General features: G+C 39.6%; 1 protein-coding gene across 6 annotated transcripts in view; it reads left to right on the forward strand.

Moving 5' to 3' along the window:
* The window catches only part of PDE10A (phosphodiesterase 10A), a 685830-nt gene that overhangs the window by 405358 nt on the left and 253122 nt on the right, over positions 1-27350 (forward strand). Inside the window, exons 1-3 of one of the 6 annotated variants that reach the window (XM_032253238.1) lie at positions 8358-8369; positions 21175-21177; positions 23073-23185. The exons of 4 other annotated variants lie outside the window; for them this stretch is intronic. In XM_032253238.1, the coding sequence (XP_032109129.1) occupies positions 23149-23185 (37 nt within the window). In that variant the 5' untranslated portion in view covers positions 8358-8369; positions 21175-21177; positions 23073-23148. Of the gene's footprint in view, positions 1-8357; positions 8370-21174; positions 21178-23057; positions 23186-27350 lie in introns of those variants that run through there. One more of the 6 variants, XM_032253237.1, reaches the window with a different exon arrangement.

Below are 27350 nucleotides of genomic sequence, written 5' to 3' on the forward strand. Positions count from 1 at the left end.
AATTGGCATAGAAAGCAATTATTAAAAAGCTTATACATTACAGGTTAGTATGATTAAGAATGCTGTCATATGGTACAGGTTTTAATATTGGTTATTTAGCTCGCTTAGAATAATTTATTTTGTGTGCTATGCTTGAACCAGGAATCTGAGCAAAGTTTTCGGTATTCAGAGACTCGCTATTGCATCCTTAACATATTAGAACGACCTATAGCTTCATAATATTAATAAGTGTCCTTAGAAGATGAGTAGTTTAGAACATCATCATTTTAAAATATCTTAGCAAGTTATAATAAAATGTCATTATTACAAAACATAAATGTTTACTAGAAAGGCTTTAAATAAATTGAAATGTGACTAATGTAATATCTCAGTATTAGCTGTAGATTTTGCTGATGGAATGATCAATATATGCATTTTTCATTGATATTTCCTTTTATGTTTATTGTAGCAACCCATATTTATGCTACTTTTGATCATATCAGAATACTGACTCATGCCATCAACTTTCTTATCTAGGACATTTTGAACCTTTTTTTTTTTTTTTTTAATTATACTTTAAGTTCAAGGATACATGTGCAGAATGTGCAGATTTGTTACATAGGTATACATGTGCCATGGTGGTTTGCTGCACCCATCAACCTGTCTTCTACATTAGGTATTTCTCCTAATGCTATCCCTCCCCAATACTCCTACCCCTCAACAGACCCCAGTGTGTGGTGTCCCCCTCCCTGTGTCCATCTGTTGTCACTGCTCAACTCCCAGTTAAGAGTGAGAACATGTAATGTTTGGTTTTCTGTTCTTGTGTTAGTTTTCTGAGAATGATGGTTTCCATCTTCATCCATGTCCCTGCAAAGGACATGAACTCATCTTATTTTATGGCTGCATAGTATTACATGGTGTATATGGGCCACATTTTCTTTATCCAGTCTATCGTTGATGGGCATTTGGGTTGGTTCCAAGTCTTTGCTATTGTGAACAGTGTTGCAATAAACATAGAAATGAATGTGTCTTTATACTAGAATGATTTATAATCCTTTGGGTACATACCCAGTAATAGAATTGCTGGGCCAAATGGTATTTCTATATCTAGATTCTTGAGGAATCACCACACTGTCTTCCACAATGGTTGAACTAATTTACACTCCCACCAACAGTGTAAAAGTGTTCCTATTTCTCCACATTCTCTCCAGCATCTGTTGTTTCCTGACTTTTTGATGGTTGCCATTCTAACTGATGTGAGATGGTATCTCATTGTGGTTTTGATTTGCATTTCTCTAATGACCAGTGATGATGAGCTTCTGTTTTCATATGTTTGTTGGCTGCATAAATGTCTTCTTTTGAGAAGTGTTGGTTCATATCCTTTGCCCACTTTTTGATGTGGTTTTTTTTCTTGTAAATTTGTTTAAGTTCTTTGTAGATTTTAGATATTAGCCCCTTGTCGGATGGATAGATTGCAAAAATGTTCTCCCATTCTGTAGTTTGCGTGTTCACTCTGATGATAGTTTCTTTTGCTGTGCAGAAGCTCCTTAGTTTAACTAGGTCCCATTTGTCAATTTTGGCTTTTTTTGGCCATTGTTTTTGGTGTTTTAGTCATAACGTCTTTGCCCATGCCTATGTCCTGAATGGTATTACCTAGGTTTTTTTCTAGGGTTCTTATGGTTTTAGTTTTTATATTTAAGTCTTTAATCCATCTCGAGTTAATTTTTGTGTAAGGTGTAAGGAAGGGGCCCAGTTTCAGTTTCCTGCATATGGATAGCCAGTTTTCCCAACACTATTTATTAAATTAGGGAATCCTTTCCCCGTTGCTTGTTTTTGTCAGGTTTGCAAAGATCAGATGGTTATAGATGTGTGGCATTATTCCTGAGGCCTCTGTTCTGTTTCATTGGTCTATATATCTGTTTTGGTAGCAGTATTACGCTGTTTTGGTTGCTGTAGCCTTGTAGTATAGATTGAAGTCAGGTATCGTGATGCATCCAGCTTAGCACATTTTGAACTTTTAAGTTTATCATAAACATGTAAGGATTTGAATTAAAACCAATGCTACAGGGAGTGTTTTTTTTTTTTTTTTCTGTCTATTTGTGTTTTAAAATGGATATTTAGTCTTTCTGGGATAGACATATAGTAGAGCCTTTAAATAAAAAGAACTGTTGAATGAATTGGTCAGCTTTATGGATTCTTAGGTTTCTTTCTTCTTGTAAGCAGCATAAAATCCCATTCAAGGCAATGTTAGGTAGATTGTATCCTTAATTTATATTTATATTGGGCTAAAATACATTCAACAGCTTCTTTAACTTTTTTTTTAAAAGACAAAAAAAAAAAAAAAAGAATCTTTAGAAGAGTTGTTTAAGCTCTTTACTTTGGGTGTCCCAAGTAGGAGGTGAACTTGACATTGCCTTTTGGCCAACACTGCAGAGCAGGGCAGGACCAGATGAGTAATGCTTGTGGAGGTTCAAATCTCTGGTGACCCATTCCATACAGCTGTGGTACTTTTTATTGGGAAACTTGGGTTTTGGATGGGAGATGGCAGCTGGGCCTGACAGATTTTACAACAGTGGAGCAGAGTACAGCAAAGCAAACAAAACAGTCAACAAACTTCTATATTGACACCAACTATACAGTCAGGCTAATTTTATTCCAAGTGCAAACCTGAAACCTCATTCCAGCTTCTGTCTTCAAGGAATAACAGAGGCACAATGAAAATAACTTTTCAAGAAAAATCTTTGAAATCCATGTGGCTGCTTTTTTTTTTTTTGCTATGAAAGAAAAGCCCCCTTTGTGCTGGCTATTAAGACTTATAGATATGGCTGCAACACAATTCCCTTTTCTCCATGATGTCAAATTTTCAAAGAATTACACATGATCTTCTGATTTCCTGTCTTTCGCACTACCCTGTGCTCCTCCTTTTTTCCCAATAAAAATACCTCTTTTCTTACTTTGCTGTTCTTATAATTCAAATGACTAATACAATGAGAAAGTATCTGGGCAAAGCAATTCTGTCTCATTTTCTAATTTATTTTGATTTAAATATTTTGTTAGCTGAGTGGAAATTACATACAAATATATGATGTCATCATGGTTGTTGTAATTAAGTGCCTATTTTTTTTTAAATAATATTTCTTTGACTTAAGTCATTTTTAATGTCTACTCAAAACAGATTGTAAATTTAGCATTACTTGAATTAGAAAGGAGGCTACAGTTTTGCACCTGGCACATAATCAGCACTCAAAAGGTGGTTGTTGGGTAAAAAATAAAAGCATATACTCTTTTTTTTTTCAATTTATTTATTTTATTGCATTTTAGGTTTGGGGGTACATGTGAAGAACATGCAGGATTGTTGCATAGGTACACACGTGCCAGTGTGATTTGCTGCCTTCCTCCCCAACACCTACATCTGGCATCTCTCCCCTTGCTATCTCTCCCCAACTCCCCACCCCCCACCATTGCTCCCCTATTTCCCCCCAAATGACCCCAATGTGTAGTGCTCCCCTCCCTCTGTCCATGTGTTCTCATTGTTCAACACCCACCTATGAGCAAGAACATGCGGTGTTTGATCTTCTGCTCTTCTGTCAGTTTGCTGAGAATGATGGTTTCCAGGTTCATCCATGTCCCTACAAAGGAAACAAACTCAACGTTTTTGATGGCTGCATAATATTTCATGGTGTATATGTGCCACATTTTCCCTGCCCAGTCTATCATTGATGGGCATTTGGGTTGGTTCCAGTTCTTTGCTCTTGTAAACAGTGCTGCAGTGAACATTCGTGTGCACGTGTCCTTATAGTAGAATGATTTATAATCCTTTGGATATATACCTAGTAATGGGATTGCTGGGTCAAAGGAATTTCTATTTCTAGGTCCTTGAGGAATCGCCACACTGTCTTCCACAACAGTTGAACTAATTTACACTCCCACCAACAGTGTAAAAGTGTTTCTATTTCTCCACATCCTCTCCAGCATCTGTTGTCTCCAGATTTTTTAATCATCGCCATTCTAACTGGCATGAGATGGTATCTCAATGTTTTTTTAATTTGCATTTCTCTGATGACTAGTGATGATGAGCATTTTTTCATATGTTTGTTGACCTCATGTATGTCTTCTTTTGTAAAGTATCTGTTCATATTCTTTGCCCACTTTTGAATGGGCTTGTTTTTTTCTTGTAAATCTGTTTTAGTTCTTTGTAAATTCTGGATATCAGTCTTTTGTCAGATGGGTAAACTGCAAAAATTTTTTCCCATTCTGTTGGTTGCTGATTCACTCTAATGACTGTTTCTTTTGATGTGCAGAAGCTGTGGAGTTTGATTAGGTCCCATTTGTATATTTTGGCTTTTGTTGCCAATGCTTTTGGTGTTTTGGTCATGAAGTCCTTGCCTACACCTATGTCCTGAATGGTTTTGCCTAGATTTTCTTCTAGGGTTTTTATGGTGTTAGGTCTTATGTTTAAGTCTTTAATCCATCTGGAGTTAATTTTAGTGTAAGGTGTCAGGAAGGGGTCCAGTTTCTGCTTTCTGCACATGGCTAGCCAGTTTTCCCAACACTGTTTATTAAACAGGGAATCCTTTCCCCATTGCTTGTTTTCGTCTGGTTTGTCAAAGATCAGATGGTTGTAGATATGTTGTGTTGCCCCTGAGACCTCTGTTCTGTTCCATTGGTCCACATCTCTGTTTTGGTACCAGTACCATGCTGTTTTGATTACTGTAGCCTTGTACTATAGTTTGAAGTCCGGTAGTGTGATGCCTCCCGCTTTGTTCTTTTTGCTTAGAGTTGACTTGGCTATGTGGGCTCTCTTTTGGTTCCATATGAAGATTAAGGTGGTTTTTTCCAGTTCTGTGACGAAAGTCATTGGTAGCCTGATGGGGATAGCGTTGAATCTGTAAATTACTTTGGGCAGTATGGCCATTTTCACGATATTGATTCTTCCTAACCATGAACATGGAATGTTTCTCCATCTGTTTGTGTCCTCTCTTATTTCCTTAAGCAGTGGTTTGTAGTTCTCCTTGAAGAGGTCCTTGTTAGTTGTATTCCTAGATATTTTATTCTCTTCATGGCAATTGTGAATGGAAGTTTGTTCTTGATTTGGCTCTCTTTAAGTCTGTTATTGGTGTATAGGAATGCATGTGATTTTTGCACATTGATTTTGTATCCTGAAACTTTGCTGAAGTTGCTTATCAGTTTCAGGAGCTTTTGGGCTGAGACGATGGGATGTTCTAGATATTCAATCATGTCATCTGCAAATAGAGACAATTTGACTTCCTCCTTTCCTATTTGAATACCCTTTATTTCTTTTTCTTGCCTGATTGCTCTGGCTAGAACTTCTAGTACTATATTGAATAGGAGTGGTGAGAGAGGGCATCCTTGTCTAGTGCCACATTTCAAGGGGAATGCTTCCAGTTTTTGCCCATTCAGTATGATATTGGCTGTTTGGTTTGTCGTAAATAGCTTTTATTATTTTGAGATACGTTCCATCAATACCTTGCTTATTGAGGGTTTTTAGCATAAAGGTCTGTTGAAGTTTGTCAAAAGCCTTCTCCGCATCAATTGAGATAATCATGTGGTTTTTGTCTTTGGTTCTCTTTCTGTGGTGAATTACGTTTATAGACTTGCGTATGTTGAACCAGCCTTGCATCCCCGGGATGAAGCCTACTTGATCATGGTGGATAAGCTTTTTGATGTGCTGTTGCAATCGGCTTGTCATTATTTTATTGAAGATTTTTGCATCTATGTTCATCATGGATATTGGCCTGAAGTTTTCTTTCCTTGTTGAGTCTCTGTCGGGCTTTGGAATCAGGATGATGTTGGTCTTATAAAATGATTTGGGAAGAATTCCCTCTTTTTGTATTGTTTGGAATAGTTTCAGAAGGAATGATGCCAGCTCCTCTTTGTATATCTGGTAGAATTCGGCTGTGAACCCGTCTGGACCTGGGCTTTTTTTGGGTGGTAAGCTCTTAATTGCTGCCTCAACTTCAGACCTTGTTATGGGTCTGTTCAGGGTTTCGGCTTTTTCCTGGTTTAGGCTTGGGAGGAGGCAAGTGTCCAGAATTTGTCCATTTCTTCCAGGTTTACTAGTTTTATGTGCTTAGAGTTTTTTGTAATAATCTCTGATGATGGTTTGAATTTCTGTAGAATCTGTGGTGATATCTCCTTTATCGTTTTTTATTGCATCTATTTGGTTATTCCCTCTTTTCTTTTTTATTAATCTGGCTAGTGGTCTATTTTGTTGATCTTTTCAAAAAACCAGCTCCTGGATTTATTGAATTTTTGAAGGTTTTTTTGTGTCTTTATCTCCTTCAGTTCTGTTCTGATCTTAGCTATTTCTTGTCTTCTGCTAGACTTTGAGTTTTTTTGATCTTGCTCCTCTTGCTCTTTCAGTTTTGATGATAGGGTGTCAATTTTTCATCTCTCCTTTCTTCTCATGTGGGCACTTATTGCTATATATTTTCCTCTAGAGACTGCTTTAAATGTGTCCCAGAGATTCTGGTATGTTATGTCTTCATTCTCGTTGGTTTCCAAAAACATCTTTATTTCTGTCTTCATTTCATTGTTTATCCAGTCAACATTCAAGAGCCAGTTGTTTAGTTTCCATGAAGCTGTGCGGTTCTGGGTTAGTTTTTGAATTCTGAGTTTTAACTTGATTGCACTGTCGTCTGAGAGACTGTTTGTTATGATTTCCGTTCTTTTGCATTTGCTGAGGGGTGATTTACTTCCAATTATGTGGTCAGTGTTAGAGTAGGTGTGATGTGGTGCTGAGAAGAATGTATATTCTGTGGATTTGGGGTGGAGAGTTCTGTAAATGTCTATTAGGTTTGCTTTGTCCAGGTCTGAGTTCAAGTCCTGGATATCCTTGTTAATTTTCTGTCTGGTTGATTTGTCTAATATTGACAATCGGGTGTTAAAGTCTCCCACTATAATTGTGTGGGAGTCTAAGTGTCTTTGTATGTCATTAAGAACTTGCCTTATGTATCTGGGTGCTCCTATATTGGGTGCATATATATTTAGGATCATTAGCTCTTCTTGTTGCATTGATCCTTTTACCATTATGTAATGTCCTTCTTTGTCTCTTTTGATCTTTGTTGCTTTAAAGTCTAATTTATCAGAGATGAGAATTGCAACTCCTGCTTTTTTTTTCCTCTACATTTGCTTGGTAAATCTTCCTCCATCCCTTTATTTAGAGCCTTTTTGTATCCTTGCATGTGAGATGGGTTTCCAGATACAGTACACCGATGGGTTTTGGTTTTTTATCCAATTTGCCAGTCTGTGTCTTTTGATTGGGGCATTTAGTCCATTTATATTTATGGTTAATATTATTATGTGTGAATTTGATACTGCCATTTTGGCTCTAGCTAGCTGTTTTGCCCATTAGTTGATGCAGATTCTTCATTGTGTTGATGCTCTTTACCATTTGGCATGTTTTTGGAGTGGCTGGTAGTGGTTGTTACTTTATATGTGTAGAGCCTCTTTCAGAAGCTGTTGTAAAGTTGGCCTGGTGGTAACGAAATCACTGATTACTTGCATGTTCACAAAGGATTTTATTTTTCCTTCACTTATGAAGCTTAGTTTGGCTGGATAGGTGACTCTGGGTTGAAAGTTCTTTTCCTTAAGGATGTGGAATATTGGCCCCCACTCTCTTCTGGCTTGTAGGGCTTCTGCCAAGAGATCTGCTGTGAGTCTGATGGGCTTACCTTTGCGGGTGACCCGACCTTTCTCTCTCGCTGCCCTTAGTATTTTCTCCTTCATTTCAACCCTGGTGAATCTGACGATTATGTGCCTTGGGTTTGCTCTTCTTGACGAATATCTTTGTGGTGTTCTCTGTATTTCCTGGACTTGAACATTTGCTTGCCTTGCTAGGTTGGGGAAGTTTTCCTGGATAATATCCTGAAGAGTATTTTCCAGCTTGGATTCATTCTCTTCATCGCATTCAGGTACGCCTATCAAACGTAGATTAGGTCTTTTCACATAGTCCCACATTTCTTGGAGACTTTGTTCATTCCTTTTTACCCTTTTTTCTCTATTCTTGCCTTCCTGTTTTATTTCATTGAGTTGATCTTCGACCTCTGATATCCTTTCTTCTGCTTGGTCAATTTTGCTGTTGATACTTGTGCATGCTTCGTGAAGTTCTCATGTTGTGTTTTTCAGCTCCATCAATTCACTTATATTCCTTTCTATTTTGTCCATTCTCGTTAGCATTTTGTCAAATCTTTTTTCAAGTTTCTTAGTTTCTTTGCATTGGGTTAGACATGTTCTTTAAGTTCACAGAAGTTTCTTACTACCCACCTTCTGAAGTCTGATTCTGTCATTTCATCACACTCGTTCTCCCTCCAACCTTGTTCCCTTGCTGGTAAGGACTTGTGATCCCTTGTAGGAGTAGAGATGTTCTGGTTTTGGGTGTTTTCATCCTTTTTGCGCTGGTTTCTTCCCATCTTTGTGGATTTGTCCACCTGTCGTCTTTGTAGTTGCTGGCTTTCAGATTGGGTCTCTGAGTGGATGTTCTGTTTGTTGATGATGAGGTAATTTCTATTTCTTAGTTTTCCTTCTAACAGCCTGGCCCCTCTGCTGTAGGTCTGCTGAGGCCCACTCCAGGCCCTGCGTGCCTGGGGATCACCTGCAGCAGCTGCAGAACAGTAAGGGTTGTTACCAGTTTTCTTCTTCTGCTGTCTTTGTCCCAGAGGGATACCAACCAAATGTCAGTCTGATCTCTCCTTTATGAGGTGGCTCTTTGGATATACAGGGGTCATGGAGCTGCTTGAGGAGACCATCTGTTCTTTATAGGAGCTCAAATGCTGAGCTGTGAGCTCCATTGTTCATTCAGAGCTGCTAGGCAGGTACATTTAGGTCTGCTGCAGCAGAATTTATAAACCGCTTTTTGTTCCCAGGTGCTCTGTCCCAGGGATTTAGGGCTTTATGAGTTTCAGTTATGTTGCTGCCTTTTTTTTTTTCCTTCAGAGCTGCCCTGCCCAGCAAGGAGGCAGCCTAGTCGCTGTCTGCCTGCAGAGGCTTTGCTGAGCTGCTGTGTTCTCTGCCCAGCTGCTGAGTGAATTTCCCTGCTGTCCTGTTTATATGGGTGTAGTTAGAACTGCTTTGGTGATGGTGGCCCGCCTCTGTTGAGGCGGAGTCTCTCTGCAGTGGCGGGTTGCCTTGGCAATGGCGGGCTGCCTCAGCAATGGCGGGTTGCCTTGGCAACGGCGGGCTGCCTCAGCATTGGCTGACTACCTCCATAGTGGTGGACTGCCTCGGTAATGGCAGACGCCCTTCCCCCATGGAGCTGGACCATCCCGGGTTCAGCTGAGCTTGCTGTGAAACTCTTAATCCAGAGAGTTTCTGGTTGCTGTTCTTTTGTGGGGGTGGGACCAGCCAAGCCTGATCACCTGGCTCCCTGCCTCAGAGCCTTTTTTTTTTTAAGTTGGTGTTCCAGTCCCCTGTTGAAGAGGTGCTGGGATCTGTGTGTTTTCCCATGCGGCGACTGACTGCGCTGGCTTAAACAGCGGCACTGAGATTCGTGGCGCTTTTTTTGCCCTGGAATCTACTGTCCTGGTTCCCTGTTCAGTCCCCTTTTTAAACAGGTGAATGGGCGACTTCCCATGGCTCCAATCGCCAGCCAAAAGGGCACCCGGACCAGTGTATTTTGTATGAAGAACCGCTGCGCCAGGGCGCTGACAAAGGAGCCACGTGGGGCAAAGCAGCCGCGCCAGCTGACACAGCCGCACTGGCTGAAACAGCCACGCTGGCGACCCGTGGAGCTCCTCCGCCTGGGAATTTCCTAGTCTGTGGGCAATAAAAATGCGGCGTCCACTCACCCTCTGTGCTTTCACTGGGAGCTGCAATCCTGAGCTGTTCCTAAACGGCCATATTGGATCCACCCGCATTTACTCTTTATGTTTGCTCTGAATTTGCATTATGGTTCAATTTGATTCAGTATGTATTTCTACTCTTGCAACTGCAAGTGGGACTCTAGAAGCAGACGCCTGGGTTTTAATTGAGCTTTGCCACAGACTAGCTGTGTGATGAGATGTTTAACCTCTCTCCACTTCAGTTTCATCCTCTGTAAAATGGAGGGAATAATAATTCTTACCTTATAAAATTTTTGTGGAAAACACATGTGAATACCCAATGAGTATTAGCTCTGATTTATGATTTATGACTACTTTCTTGTAAATCAGTATAGCCTGCCCTCTATGTTCTATCTCTGAACCTCTTCTAGTTTTTATAAACACTATTGAAATGTATTTGCCAGTAACTTTCCTCAATCTCAGATGTAAAACTGAAAATCCAAATTCTTCAAGTGACATTCAGAAGTATCTATTGTCCTTTATACTTTTTATGTTTATCATAAAAACTGAAATAATAAAGTAGGCATACTTAAACTTATCAATTTACCTTTTTAAGTATTTTTCTTAACACTGTAAACCTTTTCTTTAAATGAAATTTATACCAAAAGGTAGAGTTTTAAATATATCTGAATTTTTTTTTTTTTTTTAGCAGATGGTTGGTTAGACTTGTTTAAAATCTATTCCTTTGCTTTCTAACTTGTTACTTAACCTGCAATTCATAGCATATTGCAGATAAGTTCTTTAGCTTGGAATATAGAAAATGTCAGTCTGTGACATTTTTTCAGATTTATAATTTTTCTCATACATCCATTTGCCTTTCTTCCCTTTCTCCAGGAAGGCCTCCTTTCCTTCTATTCAAAAACAAACAGTCTCTATGGCATGGACTGTTCCGTGTCTGAGGATACATGTAATTAATTTAAAACATGTGAATAAAGGAATACCCGTGTACTCACAAACCAGCCTGAGAAAATATTAACTTATTTTCAAAGTTAAAAAAAGGCTCTAGTGTTCATTTTCATTTTTGATGGTCTTTATTTTACTTAAAGCTAAATGAAATAATAAGTAAGACATTTTTCTTAAGTTTTAACCAATGCACTTTAAATATAAGGTAATAAAACTTGAAGAGAACAACTAAAATTGGGGATATTTCATATTTATTCCACAAGCATGTGGAGGTCCTGCATGCTAAGTGCCATAGTGAACACAGAGCTGGTGACATGGGACCTTATTCAGCTGATATTCATTGTCATTTCAAGTCCTTTTACCCAATTAACCTTTTCCCTGTACCTTGCCTGTAAATGAAATTGGAAGCTATCTAAAGGCCTGTGATATTTTGCATGCTCTGTATGTTTGCAGTTGATGAAATTTTTAGTTTTTGGACTTTAGCAGTTTGTGCATACATGTACAAGTGAGTTTGCATATTTTGGCAGTATATTAATCTGTGTTAAATACGTTAGTTTTGTGGCCATGGCTGATTTGAAAAGAACTGGTTTCTTAATGCTTTCATCGGGTGGTAGAATATTTGAAAAATAAAGATACTTAAAGAGACTTTTATGAATATTTGTTTTAAATATTTGTTGAGTACTTCCTGTGTATTAGGGCGATGCTAGAGTCTTAACACTCATTACCTCATTTGACATTTAAAAGAGCTGCATGGTGTAGATGGGGAAATAGTCCATAGAGCGGTTATATTTGTAAGTTGTGGATTAGAGATTCAAGCTCACATCTGTTTGCTCCTAGAACCCATGTTTTCTTCATTGTACTAGTATTTCAGATGTGGATTTCATGAACTATAACATATTAATTTCTTAAAATGGGAGAATAATATAGGTTTGTTCCCCCTTTTTTATGGAATATATCTGAAAGTACTGATTTGATAACAGGGGACATAGTAAGATTATAAAACCCACCCCCAAGATAATTGTTTTCTAATATGAAGATGGGGAAGGAGAATATTTTCACCTAGTGTCAATTTTAAGAATCACTTAGTTTGAAAGGTATAGACATATAGTTATAAATACTTACCAATTTTTTAGAGCGGTATTTACCAGCATTATAAATTGCCTTAAAAACAGAAGATACATTTCTTATTGATGATAAGAAAAATATAAAGGCTTATACTAGTTAAAATAGAATAGTGTCATCTAGTTTTATAGGAGTGGTAACAAAAACACGATTTAAAGCAAGAATTGTAGTGAATCTGGGTTTTTGTTGCCAGATCTCTGAGCCCTCCATACCAATGACAGTCATCTGTCAGCAGTGTTTTCTGAACGTTTCTGTGTCCAGGGATCTTTATGAGGTGTTTAGCCTCATTTAACCTCATGGTTTACAGCTTGAGTTTTAAAAGGCCGCAAATAGTGGTTGTTCTTTCCTGGAAGACATAGGAAAATTATGTGTTGCATTGTTTTTTCAAACTAAAATTTCCCAGAGTCTTTATACCTTAGTTCTTCTATCATATCAATCAGGTAAATAGGAAAAAAATAATTCATATCTGACATTTAGAGAAATCCTCCAAATACTGTGTGGGTCTGGAGTTTGCTAACTGCTAGGTTTCTTCTACTTTTTACTTAATGAAACATACAATAATTAAATTTTCTATCAGTCCTACTAGTGTTAGTAAGATGAAACAGTGAATTAAATGAGAAATTTCTTTGTCTGTTTGGGGAATACATGCTAAAATTTTACAGCAAAAAATAGTTTACCCCCATCTAGGACCCAAGACCTAAGGAAATTACTCATTTTGTTTTCCTTAAATTGCTGCTGTGGATGAGACACATATTAAATTTCAGTTTCAGAGCTGGGTTTTGAGATGTAACTTTCTCCTTAAATTATTCTAATTGCTTTCTCCCCTATATACTTCCAAAAAGTTTACATTCCTCCTGTCTTTACTTCTTTCTTTCATTCCTCCACCCGTATCTTCTAGGCATTGACCTACTTCACAGATATTTACTGCCTTCTCTGTTTCACATGCAGGTGATAGGATGAGAACAAATAGGGCAAAATCTCTGCCCTCCAGAAACTCACGTTCTATTCGCCCTTCTGCTCTCTCCTTTCCCACTTCCCCTCCGCTCATCCTTTAGAGTTGCTTACCTTCCATGGTGGCTGGCGTGGTAGTATTGGAATTCCATCCCTCAGAGCTTGAATGGATACCCAAGAGTGTGAGGAGCTGATTCCAAAGGGGCTGCCACTTGAAGTCTTGCTTGCATACTGATTCTCTACCCTCAGATTTTACGACAAAGTCCCCCAAGATTGTCTTTTGTCATTAGCTCAGCGTTTTCTTTCTTCAGGGCAAATATAAAAGGGCTATGTAAGAAAGACTGCTGCAGATAATATTACCCAGTTCTAGATGTTGTCTTCCTGTCAAAGTTCTTTTTGTTTTTTAATTATACTCCTGGGGTACATGTGCAGAATGTCAGATTTGTTACATAGGTATACATGTGCTGTGCTGATATGCTGCACCCATCAACCCATCATCTACATTAGGTATTTCTCAAATTTCAAATAAAGGAAGCAAATTGGTATTTCAACCTCTGAAGCTAACCAACACTCTTAAGAAAAGCCACTTAAAGTTTTAAGAATCATGTATTTTGGTGGCTTTCTAGACCTTACTTGCAGTTTTCAGAGTAAACTACAGTATGGTAGTATGATGTAGAATATAATTTCTATATAGCTTCAGGGGTTTAAACTATCATTTGATCCTGGTGGATATTATTAACATTTTAAATTAGAGGTTTGCTTTCCTTGTTTTAGGCCTTTTGATATATCAGTTCTCTTCTGGGACATGACTATTTGCCACACCTGGTCAGATCTCTGAGGAAATGGCGAAATGGGAAAGGGAATATTGAAGAGTTACAGGTTTCATATTTTGGGCAAAGGGGAGGGAGGACATTTTAACTTTTGGCATCTGAATAAGAATTAATTTTAAAACTAGTTTTGGCCGGGTGCAGTGGCTCACGCTTATAATCCCAGCACTTTGGTCTGAGGCGGGTGGGTCACGAGGTCAGAAGTTCAAGACCAGACTGGCCAACATGGTGAAACCCTGTATCTATCAAAAAAATACAAAAATTAGCTGGGCATGGTGGCTAGTGCCTGTAATCCCAGCTACTTGGGAGGCTGAGGTAGGAGAATTGCTTGAACCGGGACCAGGGAGGTGGAAGTTGCAGTGAGCCGAGATCACGCCACTGTACTCCAGCCTGAGCTACAGAGCGAGACTCTATCTCAAACACACACACACACACACACACACACACACACACACACACACACAAACTAGTTTTATTTGTGCAGTAATTTAATGGAAGCATGTACTGTCTCATTCTTTCTCTACAATATTATCTGATTCTCATTATATTATTGACCTGAAGGAGGAGGTTGAGACACAGAATATAATTTTAAAAAGTTTACTTGAGCCAGGGTGAGGGCAGCAGCCTAGAAGACTCAGACCTGGGTAATCTTGGATATGAGTTTTGTTTGGCCTTTGTTAGAAGCAGATTTTCCAAAGCAAAAAGAGGGACAGGGAGTAGGCTGATACGGCTGTTTGTCAGGAATTCTCATTGGTTAGATAAATAAGATTGATTAGTGATTGACTATACATTGCTGAACTGTGGGGTATGGGTTATGGTGTCCAGTGTGTGGCCTTGCCTGGTTAGTTAGCTGCTGGTAGCAGCAGTCGGTCTGGAGTCCACATAGCAAGCGGCTTCAAGAGCTGATTACTTAGCTCACGGGGGGAAGTAGGATATGACTCCTGCCTCATTCTCATGCCTCTGTGGGGCTGATAGTTTATAGCAGGCTCGTATGCCTCAGATACAGTTTCTTTTCTTACTATGTTTTATTATTAACTACCTATATTAGTTTCTGAGGGCTGCTCTAACAAATGCCACAGATTTAGTGGCTTAAAACAACCGAAGTACGTTCTCTCATCATTCTGGAAAAGTCTGGAGTCAGACTTTTTCTGCACGCCCTCCAGAAGCTCGAAGGGAGAGTCCCTTCTTGCCTATTCCAGCTTCTGGTGGCTCCAGGCATTCCTTGGCTTATGGCAGCATCATTTCATTCTCTGCCTCTATTTTCACATCCCCTTCTCCTCTGTGCACTTCTATCTCAAAAATTCCTCTGCCTCCTTCTTAAAAGGATATATGTGATTGTATGTAGGGCCCCTCAGATTATCAAGGATCATCTCCTTAAAGTCATGGACTTTATTTTATGGACTGTATTTTATTTATGTGGACTGTAATTGCTAATCAAACCTACAAAATACATTCATGGCAACCCCTTGATGAGTGTTTGAATGAGTAACTGGGAATATTAGACTAGTCAAGTTCCCACATAAAACCGGTCATCACCCCTGTAAACTTGGCACTCATATACTTCCCCTTAAACTATGACTAATCTCCAGATAAAGGCAACCACAGAGTCATACTTCCACGGGAGATGATGCAGCTATCTTACAACCAAAAATGTGTTAACCCTTTCCCCAGAGGATGCAGAAGTTCCTGATTGGTGTTCACTATTTTCCTTAACATCCTGAAACTTACATACTGTGTTGTAAAGTTAACTGTTATTTATGCATCTTATGTTAGATGATAAGGGATAAGAGCAGGAAGAATGCAAAGATAATTGCTTAAAAATTTATACATCCACATAGTCATAACAAAATGAGAAATATTCATAACCATTACAGCCCTTGTTTCTGAAACTGACTGCCTGGTCCTAACTGGTATGTAGAGCTACTTTTTTCTATTACTCATTCCATATCCCCTTTGCCCCTGGGAGCACCACAGCCTGCTGGTCAGGGTTCTTTGCCTGTAGGGTGATTCTTGAGGGGCCTGGGTCGTTAACAGTCCTGCCTGAATGGGGTTGTTGGTTTTCCATTGACTTCAGTCACAGGGCATGGGGGCAGATGCCCTAAGGGGTATTCTGCATTCCAGACATGGTCTTCCTAACCTCCTTTGTGTAACGGAAAAGCAACCAAGTGTCCAGGTGGTTGATTAGGACAAGGGGCCAAACCAAAAGAAAAAAGTAAGCCTTTGTTCACTTGCTGGAACAGTATAAGCAAGAGACACAAAATGGTCCTGACTCCCCAGAGGTGCTGGCTGCACCTGCAGAATGGCACTGGGTGAGAGTCGGGTGGATCAGCTCAGATGAGGGGTGCATTTCACTGCTGGGAAGTCCCAAACAAAAGGCTCCTGCTTCTTCATGAGCCTGTTGGCTGGGGGAAGGGCTAGGTATGGGAAAGTACTGAATCAAAGGGGAGAAAAGTACCTCGTCTGGGCCCCCAGTAAAAAGGCTGCTGAATGGAGGTGCTGAATGGAGGACAAGGAAGGAAGGTATGTGTATGAGCATGGCTGGCCCAGGGGTCAGGGAAGCGTGAGTACTCAACTGCAGCTCCTTCTGGAAAACTGCAGGGCACTGACTGTGCACCAAGCACATGGTGTGGTGGGCTCAGCTTTTCTCCGTGAGGGCTGCCAGGCACAACTTTGTAACTGCTGATATTGGACCTAAAGATCACACAGGATTTGGGCCTGGAACCAGACTACGTGATAGTAGCAGCTCCATTTCCTCTTGGCATTGAGGACCAATCACCCAAGCCAGTACTTTGCCTATTGGTTCAGAGGTCTGAGGAGCCCAAAATGGCTGGGTGGCAGTCTCACCTTCCAGTTCAGTAGAGCCATTGTGTCTTCTGGTAGAAACACTCCTCCCTTTGAAGCTAGGGACCAGCAGAGCCTAAGGCTGTGGGAACAGGAAGTGAACATTTTGGTAGTAAATCACCAGGAATAATATTAAGGGGTATCATTCCTATTCCTCCCTATCCATGATTCCTGGACCCATGAATCCTGGCTATGGGAGAAACAGTATCATATATTAGATACTAGTTTGGGACATAAACAGTCTCCCACAGGATATTGCCCCAGCCCTGCAAGATAACTCACCTGCCTGCTACTGAGACTTCAAATACCATTCTTCTTTTCTGTCAAACCAACTGCTTCAGGAAACGGGGACATGGTTTGAACACTGAATTCCATGATCGTGGGTCCACTGTCATACCTCATTTGTAAGTTCCTTGATTAGAAGGAATGCTGTGTAGAATGAATAGCTTGAAGTGGTATCATTTAGGGCCTACTTGGATAATACAGGGTAGACTCCTCCTCTCAAGATACTTAACTATAATCTCATCTTTTGCCATAAGGCAGTATTCTACAGGTTCCAGGGATTTGATGTGGGTATCTTTTGGGAAGCCATTTTTGGCCTCCTTGAGTATCTGTTTTATGTGTAAACTTTGGAGAAGCAGTAAGACAGAAGAGATGGTAGAGAATACACATTAAACTGTATCTGTAGGCACATTAATTTGTTTTGAAACATAGCTCAGGTGCACGTTTGCTATGTAAAGTCTGGCAAGTGACCTAACTTCTTAATCCTCTTACCTCTTCTGTAAAATGAGGATAGTAAGAATAATTTATCTGGTTTATTTTGAAGATCAAATGATTTAGTACATGGAAAATGATGAGTATAATGCCCGGCACATAGTAGGCACTCAACAAATACAGACTAATCCTATCACAAGCAGCTGGCTCAGAAAAGCTTTGCATCAATCATGCAGCTGTGGAGACTGGTACTTGGTGGTTTACACATACGGATGTGTTTTGCCTGTATTTACGAAAATGCCGAGTTATTTGCCACATGAATTACTGGTAAGATACACAGGAAAACATACTTGTGTGTATTTGGGGGAGAAATCTGGTGGGAATGAGACTTCTCAATATATATTTTTTATATAGTTTTAATCTTTGAATGTGTAACAATTTGAAAAGGACAACTAAATAAAGAACTTTAAGAGATGAAAGTTCATAAACAGAGGGTTATCTATACTTGTCACGACTGAAAAACAAGCTAATAAAAATCTCAGAAGCTAATAAAAATCCCCAGAGAGTAAAATTGTTTTGGTTTTTTATCTGTTCCAGTGACTCTGGAATCCATGTTATTTCTTTTGGTATATAGTTATTTTTTTCCTTTGAGTTGAGTCTAATTTTTATATTCAGTATTTTTTCTTAGCAATCTTCCACTCAGATTTCACTGGTTGTTTTCACTGTGCATTTAAACATAGGTAGATTTATTTTATTTAGACTTGGTAATTAGATCATTTGATGTGAACAACTGTACCTTAGAAAAATGTACTCAATTTGAAATACAATCCTTTGTTATGAAATTGACACAGAAACCATATTCTTGTCATGATTTAACACATATCATTTTGCATATTTAAGCTCGCACTGTACAGTTTTTATTTTTCCATTGTTTGTGTTTTCTTAATCCTGCATTAACTATAAATTAATGCTTTTGTTACAGTTCACTCACTGACTTTTGATTATTGGGCCCTGTATTTCCACATACCTCACCAAGCTCCTACTACTCAAAACAGCCTACATAGAGAAATGTACTATTATGATGAATATCTGCCTTCAAATATTAGAACTTTACTTCTGTATAGAGCTGTATATTTTTGAAAAAAAAAAAACAGTTTGTTTAAGCCTCATAAACGCCCTGGAAAATAGGTGGGTCAGGCATAACTAATGTTGTTTATCTTTATCTGTTCTTATTATCTACCTGCTTACGGAAAAGGCAGGGACCATGTTTTTGTCATCCTTAGATTTCTAAAATCTAGCATGCTATGGGTGCCCAAAAATAGTTACTGAATGTACACATAAGCATATAGTTGGATAAAGAGATAAGGAAAATCACTAAAATCACATTTGGAAAGTCACTAAAATCACTAAAATCACAAGTTTATGTGGCAAGTAAATGAAATAATCAAAGCTAGAAACCCTGTTGTTAGACTTCGAGTCCACATGTTCCTCTCAGAACAACTGACTGATTCCTAGTCTCTGCTTTAAATATGAGATCAGTTTAGGGCTACTCAAATCCTTTGTGCCAAACAGAACATATTAATCCCCAGCCCAGTAAGATTTAGCACTTTTGTCCACCAGAATAAAGCAAAATTCTCAAACTTTAAAAGCCTCAGAAACACATGATGAGAAATTGTTTTGTTCTGTTTATCATACTTTTAAGCAAAATGCTTATGCTTATTGGTCGTAGTTCAGGTTGCTTCAACAACTACCTCAGACTGGCTGACTTTTAAACATTTATTTCTCACAGTTCTGGGTGCTGGGAAGTTAGAGATCATGGTGCTGGCTGATGTAGTTCCTGGGGAGCTCCCTCTCCCTGGTTGGCAGATGGCTGCCTTCTTGCAAGAGAAATGTTTTGAGAGACAGATCCTCTCTCATTTCTTATAAGGCCACTAATCTCTCTCTGAGCTCTTGTGAGGGCACTAACCCTGTCAATGAGGGCTGCACCCTCATGACCTAATTACCTCCCAAGGACTCCACCTCCAAATACCACTGCATTGGGGATCAGTGCTTCAGCATATGAATTTTTTTTGGGAAACATTCTGTCCGTAGCACTGTTCTTCTGCTCTTCTTTGCATTCCTGTCTTCTCATGCTGTCATCTCTGGAAACTCCAGACCACTTACTTGCTAGCTTAATTTCTTCTCATTAAGGCTCAGCTTAGGTGTCATTTCCATAAAATATACCTGACCCATTCTTCCCATGACTCTCTCCTGACCCCAAGTATTGGGTTCATTTATTCAAACATTCATTCATTTAAATATTTATTGAGCACCTACTATTGACCAGGTGCTATTCTAGGTGCTTGTGATGCATCAGTGAACAAAACAGAAGAGCCCTGTCCTTATGAATTCATATATTTGAGTAAAAGAAATAGCCAATAAATAAAAGTAAATTATGTAGGATATTTGAAAAGTTAGAGTGCCACAGGCAAAATTATGTAGAACAGAGTGAGGAGGAGGATCAGAAGTTGGGACAGTGGGGGCTGGGAGACAACAATATTAAATACCATGTAGCTCTCATTTGAGACAGAGACATTTTGAGCAATAGCTTGCAGGAGTTGTGATGTAGACATCTGAAGAAAGAAGATTATTCCAGGCAAAGGCACAAGCCAGGGAAAAGGCCAGGATGTGGATGTATATCTAGTTTGTTTAAGGTCAAAGAGGTCATGAGGAACAGGCCCGTGTAAGGACTTTGGCTTTTATCATGTGAGATGAGGGGATGTTGGAGGGTTTTGAGCAGAGCAGCAACTTGAGCTACCTTATGTTTTGACAGGGTGTTATATTGAGATCAGACTATAGATGCATGCAAGTTAACCAGTTAGAAAGCTATTGCAGTAGTCAGAAGAAAGATGATAGTGGCTTGAATTGAGGGTGTTGACTCTTGGGAAGGTGACATGTGATTAGGTTTTGGATGAATTTTGAAGTTTGCAAAACCAGGACTGCTTAATGGTATGGATGTGAGGTATGTGAGGACTTGAATCCTCCCTGTCATGCTCCCTAATCTTGTGAATATAACTGGCCACCTAGTCTTGCCAGTATTCCATTTAATTATCACTTTTATTCTACTACTGTTTCTCAACTGCTGCAGTAGCTGACTAATGGGCATTTCTGGCTTCAATCAGTTCTTTCTATGGGAGTAAAGAGCATTCTAAAATACAAATCTGCTTATATCATTCTCGAGATTAAATCCTGCATGTTTTTATCCACCTACAAATAAAAGTCTGAAGTCCTTAGCATGGCATGCAATATCTTTAAACTGCCTTTGCTTACTCTGAGCACCTCTTCTTCACCTCTTTCACATGCCTTTTATCATCCATAATTTTTGAATTTCCTAAAAGGTTGATCCTTCATGCCTTCTTGAGATGGTATGTGCTGTTCGTTCTCTCTGAGATGCCCTTCCCATCTTGTCTGTTAGTGGATTACAAGGCTAAATTTGTGTGTCCGTCTGTCTCTGAGAAACTTCTCTGACTTGAGTATCTCACCTAGTCTGTTGCTTTTCTTCATTTTCCTATAGACCTCATATATGGTTCTTCTTATCCCATTGTTTTGTAGCTGTTTGTGGTCTGTCTTCACTTAAGGGAAGCAGCAGTAATTTTATTTTACCATTGTTTAGCAGAGGCCCATACATGCATCATTGACTTTTGGGTAGTTGAGACACTAAGGCAGAAAAGGTTAGAAATACATTGGAGAGACTGACTTTATATTATGCCATGTAAGGAAAAAAACACAAAAAGAGTTTGGCAGCCAAAAAGGGCAAATGCATTTAGTAGGAAGGAGTTGAGGTGTAGGTGTGGGTTTTAGGGAAGTCTTGAGGACCACCGGAATGGGGAGAGTAGAGGGAGGTGAAGGTTGTTTGGGGCCAGATGGTGGAGGTGCTTCCGTACTCTGTTTTGTTTTGTGTGTTTGTTTTGGAACAGTGAGGTCATGATCAAATTTTTTAAAATAAAAATCTGAAACAGACTGTTGTTCTTTTGGTTAAAGTGGACTTTGCCCGTGTCATGTTGTTTCATTCCATTGTAGCATTTACAAAGGGAATCTCTAACAGTCAGCAGTACTTCTGGATTCTTGCAGGGAGGGTAGGGACCAGGGGGAGGAGTGAGAAGTTTTCCCTTACAAAGTCTTGACTTACTCTGTCATTAAAAAAATAAAATACAAACAAAAGAAGAAAAAATAAAAAATACAAAAGCTCTTGACAGTGCAACAATCCGGAGAAGAAAAGCTGCTGTCTGTTGAACTAAAAGAGATGCGGGGCTTCCCGGGGGCTGAGGCTAGCGTCCTGGCACCCAGGTGATTCCGAGGCAATTGGGACCCACGTCTTTACCGGAAGTCAGTCGGGATGGAATGAAGGGAACTTCCTGCTTGTTCCGAGCTCGAGGTTGCGGCTCCCCTGACCGGCGCTTCTGGTTCCTGTCTTCAGCCAGGGTGAGGAGAGGCCCGTGGAGACGGCACAGAGATGCCCCGGTGCAAGGAACGGTGGGGCCCATGTTTAGAGAGTTTCTCGGCTTTCTCTGGTTTTCTGTATTTTTTGTTGCGCCCTGTAGCTGCTGGACTCGGATTTCAGGCCTCCCCAGCTGTAGGAAGTTTCCAGCTAGTCCCAGGAAGCCCAAGCTGGAATCAGGGAGGCGGCGTTTCCAGGTGGGCATGACGTCACCGGAAGTGCCTGTGCCCGCTTGTCCCGTGCCACTTTAGCTGGAGATGCTGGGTGCTGAGGGTCTCTCTAGTCCAGTCTTGAAGTGGATTAAGGGGGCCCACGAGTGAGGAGCTCCTAGAGTGAGGGGACAGATGTGTGCCTCAAGTGGACTCCAGAACCGTGGGTGTAAAGCCCATTGGCAGCTCCTTGGCTTGGCACCCAGAAATGGGGGTCGCCTGTGCCCTTAGGGGCGTGGGGCCTTTACAGCCTGTTCAGCAGCTGCGTGGTCTCCAGCTCCCTGCTGTGCTGAAGCCCTAGAAGACTTAGCTGGGTATCTTGAGCATGGAGTGTTGAATGCAGCCCTGAATGGTCTTGGAATGCCAGAGGCGCATAGTGCTGGTCACAGACTTTTGGGCACAAGGATCAGTCCCCATCTCCCAGAATAGTACTTCTGAGAGTAAAGTACTGTGAAGAAAGATTTATCAGGAGACCTGAAACCAGAAAGGTGAATTGGGGAAGAAGGCTGTGCACTGGCACATGGGGCTGTTCAGTTAGAGCATCTTTTGGCTGCAAGTAAGAGAAACCCTGCTTCAGATTACTTAAACAATAAGGAAAATTTGCATCATAAAACAAGAGGCTCAGAGAAAGGGCAACTCCAGGACTGATGGATTCAGTTACTCACATGCTCCAGGTCAGCATCTTTACCCTTCCCACTTTGCTAATGGACTTTGTTTTGATGGTGGCAAGATGAGCTCTTTGGCTGTAGGCCTGGTATGCACATTGGAAGAGGAGCGGACTTTTCTGTGTGAAAGTTAAATTCACGATTTTCAGGAAAAGTGTATTTTCATGACTGATTTAGTGAATCAGGATTTATTCTGAGCTGGAGATGGTGACCTTCCCTGAGAGGGGAAGATGATGGCTCTCTGAACAAAGGCAATAGCAGTGGAATGAAGAAGGCTTAAAGGAGGCAGAAACACTATGAAGGTACTATGGACAGAAATCAGTGATTTGCCTTTAGGGATTGAAGAAGAGGGTGGATTGGAGGATGACTGGGATATTTAATTGAGGTGATTAAGAGGAGGATGATTTCACTTAAAGAGATGGGATATGAAAGAGGGAGGAGAAAATGGAGAAGATTCATGTAGGTTAAGGTATAGTCATGCTGAGAATTATCTGTTAGTTATTTGATTTTTTTGTTTTGTTTTTGTTTAGAAGCTAATGGTATAGATATAGAAGTCATCCACAGAGATGTTACAGTTGAAGAGATGGGGGTAGAGAAGACTTTGAAGGAAAAGAATGTAGAATGAGGATAGAAGAGAGGAAATCCCAACATTTAACAGGTGAGTAGAGGACACTAAGTCAGCAAAAGAAATTTAGAAGGGACATTCAGATAGACAGGAAGCAAACTAGTATTTTGTAGCTCTGTTTTGATCTGCCAATTCATTAAAATTATCAATTGATGAAAACTTTGTTTTATTTACACCTTGACTCTTTTTGATGCCAGCGTTCAGTCACGCCCCCTACAGTATCATTGACAGGGTTTCAGTGCATCAAAAAGTTTACAGTGTTTTATGCTAGATGGGTTAGTTTTAATGGATTTTGAGGATTTCTGTGATGTTCTAGTTGGCTGACTTTTCCCTTTATTTTTCATAGGGTGGTTGGTCTGTTTAATTACATATTTGCTTTAAGCAAATTGAATATTGGCTAAATGACCTGCTTTGCTATATGATGTAGGAGAAATGTCTCAAAAACTAAGGGATTGGTTAATAATATCTGATACTACTGAGACCGAGGGAGTTGAAGACTGAGATAAAGATATGTAGCAATTTGGAAAGTTGGTTTAACCAAGAAATGATTTAGTGCAGTTATGGGGAATGAAATCATTGTATGATTATTAAGGCATGAATTAGAATTAAGGACATTAAAATAAGCACTGGACTACTCTTTTGACTTTGATGGTGAAGAAAAAATAGAAGGTGTGATGGGTTTATCAGACATGAAGGACGTTTTGTTGTTGTTGATCATGTTTCAGGATTGTGGAAGTGTGAATATCTTAGAAATCCATTAAAAGGTGATAAGGAGAATTTGAAGACATGAGATGTAAAGGGGAAATAACTGACTGAGCAAGGAAAAGTGGGAATCAAGAACCAAAAAAGAGAGCCAGCTGAGTTAAGAGAGAAGCTAGAAAGTGGGTAGAGGTTCAGAGACACATTGAAGAGGAAAAATAAAGGATCCCCTCAGTAACAAAAAGGCTGGGTCATGTGTCAGGGTGATCATGCTGTGTCTGGATGCTTAGGAGTAATGGAATAGTCCTCGTGGGATCAGTGTAGGGAACCATCTAGGAGACAGAAAAGAACTGGCACTACTGCATTTTTCTCTATCCTGTTAGAAATGGAGGGCACAAAACTCGAATGATTGGGTTTACCTAGTGTTGGGTGGGATTAAGCAAAGAATTCTCTGGTGCTTGCTGAGGTGTTATTGCAATAATTGTCAAAGGTTTTTAAACTCAATAAGAAGGCAAAGTTAATCCAAATGGCAGAGGAACTTGACAAACAGAGGCCACAGTGTACTGTTGAAGGCAATACCTGACTCAAAATAATGAAAGGAAGAATAAGATATAAGGATGGGATGGTGTCCTCAGAGAGGGGAATTTTGTCGCAGGAGGGAGTGGACAATTTTTCTACTTATTCATGGTTTATAATGGCATGACCTCTAATCCACACAGAAGAGTATCAAGCTGCAAATTAATCATATCCTATTTTAACAGGTAAACTTGAGGGAACAATAAACAATTTTAATGTAATATCAGAAATCTATTGTTTTATTAGCTGTAAAACCAGGATGACAGTTCATGAGGTATATTAGTTTGAGATGGTTGTAAATCATGGTATAAATATACTCTCATTTTTAATAGAGAGCTTTTTAATGTAAAGTTTGAACTGAGATTAGTAAATAGCACATTTACTTTGTTATTCAGAATGTAAGTGTTGATTACATTGACAAGATCAGTTTTTAAATAGCAGGTGTGACGTTTCTCTGAATGATTAAAAGTTGTTTTATGATGATTCTTAAGTCAGGCTTCACCCCGGGGATGCAAGGCTGGGTCAACATACACAAGTTTATAAACATAATCCACCACATAAACAGAACCAAAGACAAAAACCACATGATTTTCTCAATAGATGCAGAGAAGGCCTCAGACAAAATTCAACAGCCCTTTATGCTAAAAACTCTCAATAAACTAGGTATCGACAGAACGTATCTCAAAATAATAAAAGCTATTTATGACAAACCAACAGCCAATATCATACTGAATGGGCAAAAACTGGAAGCATTCCCTTTAAAATCTAGCACTAGACAAGGATGCCCCTCTTACCACTCCTATTCAATATAGTATTGGAAATTCTAGCTAGAGCAATCAGGTAAGAAAAAGAAAGAAAGGATATTGAATTTGGAAGGGAGGAAGTCAAATTGTCTCTATTTGCAGATGACATGATTGCGTATTTTGAAGACCCCATCATCTCAGCCCAAAATCTCCTTAAACTGATAAGCAACTTCAACAGTCTTAGGATACAAAATCAATATGCAGAAATCACAAACATTCCTATACACCAATAACAGACTGAAAGAAAGCCAAATCAAGAATGAGCTGCTATTCACAATTGCTCCAAAGAGAATGAAATACCTAGGTATACAACTAACAAAGGATGTAAAGGACCTCTTCAAGGAGAACTACAAACCACTGCTCAAGGAAATAAGAGAGGACACAAACAGATGGAGAAACATTCCATGTTCATGGTTAGGAAGAGTCAACATTGTGAAAATGGCCATACTGCCCAAAGTAATTTATAGATTCAACACTATCCCCGTCGAGCTACCTATGACCCTCTTCACAGAACTGGAAAAAACCACCTTAAAATCCATATGGAACCAAAAGAGAGCCTGCATAGCCAAGACAATTCTAAGCAAAATGAACAAAGCTGGAGGCATCACACTACTGGACTTCAAACTATACTACAAGGCTACAGTAATCAAAACAGCATGGTACTGATACCAAAACAGAGACATAGACTAATGGAACAGGACCGAGGTCTCAGGGGCAACACAACATATCTACAACCATCTGATCTTTGACAAACCTGGCAAAAACAAGTAATGGGGAAAGGATTCCTTGTTTAAGAAATGGTGTTGGGAAAACTGGATAGCCATGTGCAGAAAGCAGAAACTGGACCCCTTCCTGACATCTTACACTAAAATTAACTCCAGATGGATTAAAGACTTAAACATAAGGCCTAACACCTTAAAAACTCTAGAAGGAAACCCAGGCAAAATCATTCAGGACATCGGCACGGACAAGGAATTCATGACTAAAACACCAAAAGCATTGACAACAAAAGCCAAAATAGACAAATGGGATCAATTAAACTCCACAGCTTCTGTACAGCAAAAGAAACAATCATTAGAGTGAACCAGCAGCCAACAGAATGGGAAAAACATTTTTCAGTCTACCCATCTGACAAAGGGCTAATATCCGGAATCTGCAAAAAACTAAAACAAATTTACAAGAAAAACAAACAAACAAACCCATTCAAAAATGGCTAAAGGATATGAACAGACACTTTTCAAAAGAAGACATTTATGAGGCAAACAAACATGAAAAAATGCTCATCATCGCTGGTCATTAGAGAAATGCAAATCAAAACCACATTGAGATACCATCTCATGCCAGTTAGAATGTCTATCATTAAACAATCTGGAGACAACAGATGCTGGAGAGGATGTGGAGAAATAGGAACACTTTTACACTGTTGGTGGAAGTGTAAATTAGTTCAACCGTTGTGGAAGACAGTGTGGCGATTCCTCAAGGACCTGGAAATAGAAATTCCATTTGACCCAGCAATCCCATTACTGGGTATATATCCAAAGGATTATAAATCATTCTATTATAAAGATACATGCTTTATAGTATGTTCATTGTGGCACTGTTTACAATAGCAAAGACCTGGAACCATTCCAAATGCCTATCAATGATAAGACTGGACAAGGAAAATGTGGCACATATACACTATGAAATACTATGCAGCCATAAAAAGCGGTGAGTTTGTGTTCTTTGTAGTGACTTGGATGAATCTGGAAACCATCATTCTCGGCAAACTGAAACAAGAACAGAAAATCAAACACCACATGTTCTCACTCATAGGGGATGGTTGAACAATGAGAACACATGGACACAGGGAGGGGAGCATCAAACACTGAGGTCTGTTCGGGGGAATAGGGGAGGGACGCGGGGGGTAGGATGGTTGGGGAGGGATGGCATGGGGAGAAATGTCAGATATAGGTGATGGGGGGAATGGAGGCAGCAAACCACATTGCCATGTATATACATATACAACAATCTTGCACGATCTGCACATGTACCCCAAAACCTAAAGTGCAATAATATATATATAATAATAATATATAATAACATAATGTAATTATTATTATATAATATATAATATAATA

This window comes from Sapajus apella, unplaced genomic scaffold (assembly GCF_009761245.1).
Source record: "Sapajus apella isolate SASKATOON/1434 unplaced genomic scaffold, GSC_monkey_1.0 scaffold82, whole genome shotgun sequence".
Classification (NCBI taxonomy): domain Eukaryota; kingdom Metazoa; phylum Chordata; class Mammalia; order Primates; family Cebidae; genus Sapajus; species Sapajus apella.